Source organism: Natator depressus, chromosome 11 (genome assembly GCF_965152275.1).
Source record: "Natator depressus isolate rNatDep1 chromosome 11, rNatDep2.hap1, whole genome shotgun sequence".
Classification (NCBI taxonomy): domain Eukaryota; kingdom Metazoa; phylum Chordata; order Testudines; family Cheloniidae; genus Natator; species Natator depressus.
Window position 1 is genome coordinate 58,857,917 of NC_134244.1, and position 10,585 is coordinate 58,868,501.

Consider the following 10,585-nt stretch of genomic DNA (forward strand, 5'->3'; position numbering starts at 1 on the left):
CTTTACCTTTTGCCTGTTTGTTACAAAAGGTTCTAAAGGACATGATCCTAATGGACACTTTTTTTCCCCCCATGGAAACCTGAAAATAATTGCATTGACTTAACAGATTTCACAGTTGATATTTGTACAGAAGAGTGTTAACAAAAGCTGTGTGCATTAAATCATTCTTACAGTCAGAGGGCCCAATCTTATATAACCAGCTCACCCACAACTTGTTGGCTATGCGATATTAGGATTGGGTCCTGAACCTGTATTATATCTACAGTATATCTGCACATACATATTTTTGCAGTACATATTCAGTAGTTCCCAGTGAGTTGATATGCTTTTTCTCTCCCACAGGATTTGTATGGGTATAATGTGAAGTCTGACATTTACAGTGTGGGGATAACAGCATGTGAATTAGCCAATGGATATGTACCATTTCAGGATATGCCTTGTGCAAAGGTAAAACATTAAATACTCTTAAATCCTTCTCAAAACTTCATTCACAGGACTATTTTTCTCGTACGGATACTGTCTAATAATAAAGTTACTACTAAATATATTAAAGGGTGGCTTTTTTTTTTTTTTTTAAATTTCAAACATACATGCTGCTTCCTAGGTCAAAGGAGCTTCCAACTCCTTGTTTTTCTGAAAGGTTCTATGACAAAAGTTCTGTCCCTGGAGCCTGACCAGGGTGCAGTCACTACCACAATTTTACGGGCCCTAGGCCAGCATTTCTCAAATGCAGCCACTGTGGCTGCATGCGGACACCAGGAGCTTTTCTTGTGGCTACAGCCTCCTGGGCTGGTATGGGGGGGGGGGAAAGGGGGGAAAGTCGTGAGTGGCCCCTCCCTGTTGCTCCTGTATGCACTGTCTTGGTGTTGATTGCTGGGGTGCCAGCAGGGGTTGGGCCCTGTTCCCCCTTTGGAGACACCTGGGGCACAGTTCTGGAAAACCAGCCAGCTGGTGAGTTCCCCACCTTCCTGGGGCAGTGGGGCTCAGCCTTCAGGCTTCAGTCCTGGAGTGGCGGGGCAGTGGGGTAGCAGGCTCTGGCCACAGGGCTTTGGGCTCCAGCCCCCACATTGTTCCTGGCCCCTGCTGCCTTTCCCGATCCCCCACCCATCCAGGGCTTAATTTGTCCCAAGGCTTGACAGGGCTGAGTAAGTCTGTTGTGAAAAGCAATACTTGTATGTTTCTTAATATCACTTTTAACAACAGACTTACTAGCTAGCAAAAAAAAATTACAATGATTTGGACATATATATGTGCATATTTATTTGTTTTTCCTAAAGCTAATTAAGTATTTTAGGAAAAAGGGTGAGAGCGGCCACCAGCAAGAGTTGGTGGCCGCACTCTAAGGCCACCAAAAAATTTGTCCTGAGAACTGCTGCCTTAGGCACACACCTATGTGACACACTTTTGAAAGAAGGAACCATCTTGTCCAGCTGCCTAGCCCCTCTGAGCACAATGATGACTCTCTGGACTCCCCATACTTACACACCCTCTTCCAGAAGCAGTTCACACACACACACACGTTTGCTCTTTTTCAATACAAAACCACAGAAAGCCAAGAAGAGTAGACCATACAAAACATCTTAACCACAATGCCATTTTCTAGCTCACCCTTCCCCTGGGAGTCCTTAGGGACCATTGGTATCCAGAAAGGCACGGTGCAGGTTGAACCTCTCTAGTTTGGCGCCCTGAAGACCTGACCAGTGCCGAACCAGAGAATTTGCTGAACCATGGGAGGTCACTATTGTAGCAAGCGGGTCTCTTTTTATTTTTATCTCGCTGAGGAAAATGGAACCATGTTTGCAACACCGCCTAGCCAAGGCTTACTGGCTCTCTTCATAACAAAGTGTTAGTGTTGTTATACAATTTTACTGTATTGACACAAGGAAATACACAGATAAAGCATAAAAAACATAAAATAATATGAAAAAGATAATACAGGTAAATCTATAATTTACTCACCTAAAATGATGCCTGAATTGCGCTTCCAAAGTGATATGACAAGAACTGCTAAGTCAAATTACATTTGAGGTCTCTGCTATCGGTATATCCGGGGTAGATGAAGTGGAGGTAACAGGATTTTCGACTGTAGAGTACTGCTCACCGCTGCTCTTCGCTACCTTTAACCAATCTTCCAGCTTAGCTTGTCCCATGTATTTTGGTTTTTCTTTAATGAGTTTTTCTCATGTCAGGTCGAGAGACATGATCTCTTGCTCAGAAATGAAATGTCTTTGCTCCAGTCCTTCTGTTAAATTTGTTGCCAACTGAATCCATTTATCTATAGAAATTTTTTCTGCAACATCTTCATCACCATCACTGACTTCATTATCTTTGTTTTTCCCCTGCTGTACCATTTGCACAATTTCTTCATCCGTCATTTGACTAGCAATTGGTGCATCTTTGTCGATTTCCATCCAGTCTAGTAAATCTTCCTCTCCCAAATCCTTGGCCAGCTCAAGCACTACAGGGTGGGATGTACCGCTGGCATACTCCATTAACTCACTATTTTTTTGGTTTTCAGACACTTGAACGCGTCATTGATGTCAGGACTGTCCTCAAACATTAGGGCTGGCCACAATTTGTGCCATCCATTCTTCAGAGTAGACGGAGTTAGTCTTTCCCAGGCTCTAGCTAGGTGTTCAAATCATATCCTTGAGGTTAAACTCTTTCCTAAATGTTGTCAAACTCTTCCCATCATTAAGCAATACTAGTAATTGGTGCAGAAACTCAGACCTGTACATACACTTCAGGGATCGTAAGATACGCTGATCACAAGGCTGAATCAGTGAGGAACAGTTTGGGGGTAAATACAAGCCCACCACATTATCTTTGACAAGCAGCTCTGTGTTAGGGTGGGCAGAGCGACTGTCGAGAATCAGCACAATTTGGCACTTTGGATCCAGACCTACCGAGGTGCAATGGGCTCTCACCTCCACTACAAAATATTTCTCAAACCACTCGAGACATAGATTAGTCATTATCCATCCCTTTTTATTGCCATGATATATCACTGGAAATATTTTCACCCCTTTGAATGCCCTTGGGTTCACACTTTTCCCAATAACCATGAGCTTCCATTTGTGTATGCCTGCTGCATTGCTACAATCAAGGACAGTTACCCTGTCTGTTCACTCCTTCATACCAGATGGTGGCTCCTCTGCATCAGTAGCCAAAGGTTTTTTTTGGGCATACAATGCCAATAGAGAGCAGTTTCATCAGCATTGTATACCTTCCCCGGCAGATAACTTCTCATTTGTGCAAATTTGTCAACGTACTTAGCGATAGCTTCCATATCTGCACTTCTTTTTTCACCGCACACATGACATAGACTAATACCATGCCAGTTTTTAAATTTCTGAAGCCACCCTTGTGAATAGTCACACTCATGTGGCAGGTTAAGTTTTTTGTGGAATATTTTTGCTTGTGCCATCATCATCTTGCCTGAAATGCTAACACCTTTGTTCCTACGAAGCTTGAACCAATGTATAAGCGCACTATCTAAATTGCTGCATTCCCCCTCCTTCAATGTCTTATGAACACTTTTTTTTTTTTTTTTTGTTAAAACACTGTCACTTTTGGCAAAAAACTTAAGGATTTTATTCTTTTGTTTCTTCAAATCATACACTGTAGATGACCCTACATTGTAAAACTCACACAAAGTACGTACCACTATGCCCTTTTCCAATTTCTGCAGAAATTCCACCTTTTGCTGTATTGATATTGATACATGCTTACGCTTAGCAGCATTACCAACACTTCCACTGCTTGCTGGTCTCTTAGAAGACTTATTTATGGGTAAACTAGAGCTAAACAACAGCACAGAACACTGAGAGCCAGGATTGGGGAGACTTTGCTGGACCGCAGGAAACTTGGCCCCACCCACAATAAGCGGACATCTGGTTAACTAAAATCATGCCAGACCCCGGATGTTGCCAGACCAGAGAGTGCCAGACTAGAGAGGTTCAACCTGTATTCCTTGCCTCGTGCAGGGGGTTATATGGTGGTTATATGATCTCTCCTTCAGCTTCTGTGACCTTGCTCTCTCCTGTCCAAGGCTTCGTTTTCCTGTCTGGTTTGGTTTTAAACACCACACCCTGCCCCTGGCTTCCTTGATTCTGTCTTTTGGGTAAGCTTCCACTAGTCCTATCTACCCCCTCTCTTCAGGGAGTTAGGCGCAAACTGGTTTTCTTAAAGATGCAGCTGCTTTGCATTATAATCTTTGTTGGGTTTAAGTACTGTGGTTAACCTCAGGTATTTCCCACTGTCCTGTTTGCTGTGAAGTTGCTATAGAACCTGTCAGAAGTGGTAGATCCACATAGAGGAACTCTGTTTTTCATAATATCAACCGGATTTCATAAGTTGTACAAACATACTGCCAATTCATCACAGCCTCTAGAGGCTAATACAGCCACTGGACTCTTATACTGTCTTTCCCTTCTACTAGATGCTGCTGCATAAGCTGAAAGGTCCCACTTATTGTCTCTGGGATATAAATACCTTCCCATGCGTGGAATCCAGAATGAAGAATTCCCAATCAGGTGTGGATTCGGGAATTGGTGAAAGCATGACACACACAATGACTAGTGAGAGATTGCAAACTCCGTCCTCAAAAACATTTTCCCCTGCTTTTCACAACTTGATAGAACTCTGTTTGCAACAGGACCCCGAGAAAAGGTAACTTACCTGTGAACCCTAACATTCACTGTCACTTCAACATAAGATATAGCATAACCTAAGGTGAACTTGGAATCTACTAAGTCATATACAACTGATGATAAATTCCGTGTTAAGATGAAGTGCATCTGGGTTTCTTTTCACAATGCTAAATTGTCAAAGTGCCAGGCCAACACTGTCTTGGTCTGAAGAATGATCTTCAACATGCTTTTAAAATCCTATTTCATCACTGATTCTGAAGCTTTCTTGGATAATGGATTGCTTGTTTCTCAAAACAAGTTTGAAAAACCACAGTTTGGCAAGCAGACTCAGGAAGGGCTAGTTCCAGAAACTACTTTAAACTGTTAAATTCTGCAAGATTTCTACAGGATGATATATCCCTCTAACACTATGGCTTCTGTGGAGGCTGAGAATTGAATGTACTGGATCAATGAACTCACTGCCTCTAGTAATGCCCTCACAGTAAAGTTGAGGCACAGAATGAAGGAACCTTGTGCTGCCTCTCTTCAGGCTGCACTTGTTCAGTGGATAAATAACCCTAGGGCCTAGATTGCATGGTCAATCTGGCATCTTCTACAAACACCAACACTTACTTTCAAAACATAATCTTGTTTTCCATTTTATGATCCAGGCCATCAGCAAGCAGTTTGCTGTCACACACTTTCTTCAAACAGGTGAGTGTACTAACTGTTGAGATGAGCTAACTGCAGCCTAAGTAAATGGCAAAATATTAAAAAGTTGGGTAAAGTAAAAGCAGATGTAAAGTAAAATCACCCTCTAACAGCCAGGATGCTGCAGACAGTTCTTTTACAAAATGTCCTATCATCTAGAATCTTGTGCAATGCATAACACAGCAATCATGTCCTCTGTTAAATGGAATTTGAAAGCTTATTTAAAGGATGAAAATTTATTGAAGTGAGCTTAACCATTGAGATATTTTGGTTGAAAAACAACATTTTAAGTCAAGCTAATCATTTAACTTGATTACAAATTTACAAACATTCATGGTCAATTTACTCTGGAGTGACGAAGCTAGTCTCAAACTCTGGTTTCTCCAGCATCATAGCACACAAGGCTGCTGCTATACCCCTTCATGCACTTTTAGTAAAGATGTACACAATGTTTCAGTGGACTTGTATGTACAGCACTATTTTATCCTGTTCATTTTTTTCCTCAGGTAAAAGAACAAACAAGGAGTTCCTTACTTTCACTGTTGCCACCTCCTGCCCAACACAATGGACCACAATTCTTGCCACTGCCCTCAACAGCAATCAGGCCTGAACTTGGGTGTTTTTGCCCAAATGAAAGAGACAGAGAGTGGGACTTTTAAAACCATCATACCTCCCCCATATTTCAAAGGAGGAAAATGTGATTTCTACTTGCTGCTTTTCTCTGTATTGGTTTAAATACAAATATAAGAGCTATACTTGAACATCTGTGGTGTGTACATGATTTAAAGCTGGCACTGTAAAAATGCAGTAGGCCTCACTTTCCTAACCCCAGGGGAAAATTTCATCTTAAGAATATTGATGCTTTTTATCCTTCTCTTCTCCCCACCCCTTTGGACTGATATCCTTTGGCAGAAGGCTCCTTCTATAGCCTTATCTGGTATTGTACTTACTCATACAACTTCTATTTGAAGAATACTGCAATCAAATGCCATCCTGAATTTCCAAGTACTGCATAACTATGTTGAGGTTCATATCGAGCCTCTCTGTGGCCTTCAACTGGATTGTTAACCCCAGTATCGTGGTACCAGCTCTTTTACTGCATTGCCCGCGAAGGATCTCAGCATTTTTGGTAACCTTCTTTTAGAGGGTGCAATTTTGGCCTTTGATAAATGACTTTATTAAATCTTTTTCTATATGTGCAAATGCCAGAGCTCATGCCTCTCCTCACCTGAACTGCTTTTGTGCACTGTTCGGCTGACACACAATGGATATCTTACATTTTAAGACACTATCCTCGAGGTTTTATATAACCAGCCAGAGTCATTTGGGCAGCTTAATACTGTTGTCTAGAGAAGTCTATACATTTTGCAACTAACATTCACTCTTCCAGAGAAGCAATAGTTGCATCTGCCTTAATACAGAATTGTGCTTCGGATACCTCACTCTGCTTTATTGCATCACACTTCCAATTACCAAAGGAGTTATTTAAAAAAAACCCACAAAACTACCTTTAAGTCATGGTTTAGCCAAGTTTTTAATCCCAAAAATACAAGACTATTAAACCTGCTTCCTGACTAAAATAAAAAAGTATATAATTTTAACTTATGATCTTAGCCATCAAGTGAACATGTTGAAGTGTAATAAGAGAATGGGCTTACCCTGCTATTAGTCAAAAATCTCTCTCTTCTCTGGTTTTGAGGGCTGTATTTTTAATTGTGGTATATAATTTACACAGATTGTTTCTAAATACTAGTACTTGTAAAATATAGGTCAAACCTAACTAAATTGTAACATTTCAAAATAAGTGCACAAGTTTATGTATTAAAAACATCTGTACTTCTATTACATACCTCTTAATGAAGTAACTGACTGATAGTGTTCTTTTAGAAAACAAGGAACAACTGAAATTACTGCAGCTATTTAAATATTTGACAAACTATACTATGCTAATCTGTGTAAGTCTTCCATGCATCATTAATTGGATGTATAAAAATAACTGGAATCAAATACTGTCCATAATTATAAGCCTAAACTGAGTTATGCATCCCAATTGCTACAGAGATGTTACTTGCTATTTCAATTTCTGTATGTAGAAAATGAGTAATTAAAATACCTAGGAAAGTTACTGAATAAAATAACTTCTATAACCTTTAAAATGAAAAATCTTTATTCAAAAAATGTTAAAATTGAGTACCAATAACTTACTTGCTTTGTATTTCTAAAACCAAAGCAATGAAAAAACATGAGTCTGTCCACCTAATTATTCTTATAAAGTATGAGATCTACTATTCCATCACAACACCCTGACCTGGGGGGAGGCAGAACTAAACGCATTTTGGTTATCTCAATTTTGGTATCTAAAGGATAATGTTAAGTGGGAAATATCACTTAAATACATTGACAGACTATTTTGGTAAAGTACTATAATAGCAAAAGTGTATAATCATATCAGCTTCCATGTTCCAACTACCAGACTTTGGCAACAGAGATCAAGGAAGTAAAGCTTTGGTACATTCTGGCAGCCTGAGCCCACTCCTGTTGTTCTATTGAACAAGCCTTCCTATACAACTGGTGTTTAAAGCAATCCTAGATACATCTTGACTATATATTTGAAATTACTGGCTGCTGAATTGTATACTTTCCCTATTCCAAACTGTCATGAATGCTTAAAAGCAGAATAAAGCCCACTCAATACTTGCCTGCAGACCATTTGTTTGTTTAGTTTGCCTACATCAATCATTTAGGCAGTAAATGAAAGGGTTAGAGGCAATCAAGTGAAAGTTCCAGACATTTGATGAGTTCTTTTAATTCCATACTTTGGGGCCTAAATTTCAAGGTTGAATAGTGATTTTGAGTGTCCAACTGGAGACACCACACAAGGACCTTTTTGGGCAGATAAAAGTTCTGTACGCTCACAAAGTCCTTACAAGTGTTTGTAATATTGGACACAAGGGCTTTCTGGATAAATACATTAACTAGATTAAGGTGATTTGGTACTATTCCACTCTGCAGGAAGAAACAGTTTGTACTCCCACTTAATTTACACAGAGGAACAAGGCAAAGCTGCTATTGCGACCCCTTTTTGTACTAGCAATCAACACTCAAACAGAAAACATCAGGAACTAAAATATCAAGGTATCACAGTAGGAACCGTCTCAGACACATATACTGTAGAAAAACGAAGTTTTTATGCACAAAGCTGTTAAACAATTATTACAGAGGACAGATCACAGGAATGAGTAACAATTTACAACAAAAAATAATTTGGAGTATTAAAGTTCATCTGAGGTCACAAGTTCTATTTATTAGGTTGTAGCCAAGTAAATTAAGGGTACTGCCATTGATAAGCACTTCCAGCCAGAAGGAAGTCTACTTCTAATGAGTAATTAAATAAAAACAACACACCATTCTTGATGGTGGGGAGAAAGCATTCAGAAGCCTTTGAATGGCTTCTGCCACTGTTCTTGGGTATTATCACTCTCCACTCCAAAATACACAGCTATACAAACTATAAAGATTGTCAGTATAACAACACCCCTAAAAGATGGCATACTCTTCTGTTTGATGCTACTGGAGAGGGGTGGAAACAAAAACAAAATCTATATAGTAAGGCTGCTCTTCAGCTATCAAGTGGCCTTTTTGAAGATCTCAACTAAGGTGACTCCATATTTCTCTGGAATATCAAAAATCCTTGAACAAATCACAAATCCAACAGTAAAAGAAATCAAATAAGGTTTACACCTCCTCATACACAGTTTGTGAACTACTACTAAACAGCACTACTACAATATAATACATTAGACTGGCTAACTAACCTTCAAAAAAACAGCTGAAGTCTAGCTCTATAAACAGTCTGGTTGACAGATGCCCAACTACTTCTCCTGGTCCTTTGTGAATAAGAATGAGAACAAATGCAAATTCAAACAAAACACACACACTATACATATCCACAGTGAGACTGATCTCAGATGGACACACAATAACAGCTGTATTGTGAAACTAAGTTATTTGAAGTGACAGATTTCAGCTTGGGATTTAGAAAAGGATGGATAAATGTATAAATATTGTTGGCACACAGAGCATCCTGTTTGTATAACCACCACTCACATATTTAATTCAGCTGATACCATAATTCAATCTATCCAGAATATTAGGGTGAGAGAGGAAAGGGTGCTCATCAGTAGCTCTACAGGGAACCTCCCACCTCCATTCCCAAATTACAAAAAATTGATCCTACTACACATATTGCCTGCCACAAAATAAAAATGTGATTCCTATATGATGTCACATAACCTTGAAAACCAAAATGTTTTCAAGTGAGTTGCTCAAGAATTGAAGTCTTAGGGGTAGGGTTCTACGTGGTTTTCATGCGTGTCTAATAATTTTCCAAGTTTTGATCCAATTTACTAATAAACCATCTGAATTAATGATGGCTTGACCACATTCAAGAGCTAAATGCTCAGCAAGCTAATGTAGTTACATGAACAGGTATTCAACAACATAATTCCGCTGTGCAACCTGTTCTTTTTAACAATTTGAAAGGCATGAATTTGGGTACCAAAATCATTACCTATGTTTGTTCATTCATTCATAGTTCTGATGCTAAAACATAAATTACCTATCCACATTTCACTGGAGGTTCCTGAATAAATGCCATATTGGTACATCCAAATTTTAGTTACATTTTATTTGTAATGGGATGCTGGAGATCACTAGTACAACTCAAGCATCTGGGTAAAATCCTGGCCACACTGACTTCAATAGAGCCAGGATTTCATACCCAAAGTTTTAGGTGGTTGGTCAAAAGCAGACTTGCTAATAACAAACAAATAGGTAAAGGCAAAATAACTGAGGCAGGAGGAAAAGGTGGTCAAAGACCAAAGTGCAGCAGATCTCTAGGAAATAACTTTGACAAAGCTGCGAAAAATACTCCCTGCCTCCACTCCCCTCTTGGTTATCGCCACACTAAAACATTCATTTGAAAATACAGACACAAAATCTTTAAAATTAAAATATATCAAGGTTTTTCTTTTCTCTATGTACATATTTCTGAAATGTAATATAGACACTTGGTATTCTATACACCTGACTGATACTAGGAATACAGTTTCCAACAAGTCAATCTTTTCTTGTAATAATCTTTGTTATTAGATATTCAGTACTCAGTGGCATGCCCTTCTAACTAGTCTACTAACTTACCATGTCAATTTGATGGTGGCTTTTATGATGTAGACACTGGATTG

The 10,585-nt window shown here is 39.3% G+C and overlaps 1 protein-coding gene across 4 annotated transcripts in view; it reads left to right on the forward strand.

The window, feature by feature from the left end:
* STRADB (STE20 related adaptor beta) overlaps nt 1–8,026 on the forward strand; it is a 35,333-nt gene extending 27,307 nt beyond the window's left edge. For all 4 annotated transcript variants that reach the window (XM_074967923.1, XM_074967922.1, XM_074967925.1 and 1 more), the window contains 4 exons: nt 343–447; nt 4,442–4,671; nt 5,303–5,345; nt 5,849–8,026. In XM_074967923.1, coding sequence (XP_074824024.1) covers nt 343–447; nt 4,442–4,671; nt 5,303–5,345; nt 5,849–6,001 — 531 coding nt within the window. In that variant the 3' untranslated portion in view covers nt 6,002–8,026. The remainder of the gene's footprint in view (nt 1–342; nt 448–4,441; nt 4,672–5,302; nt 5,346–5,848) is intronic.
* The last annotated feature ends 2,559 nt before the right edge of the window (nt 8,027–10,585 follow it).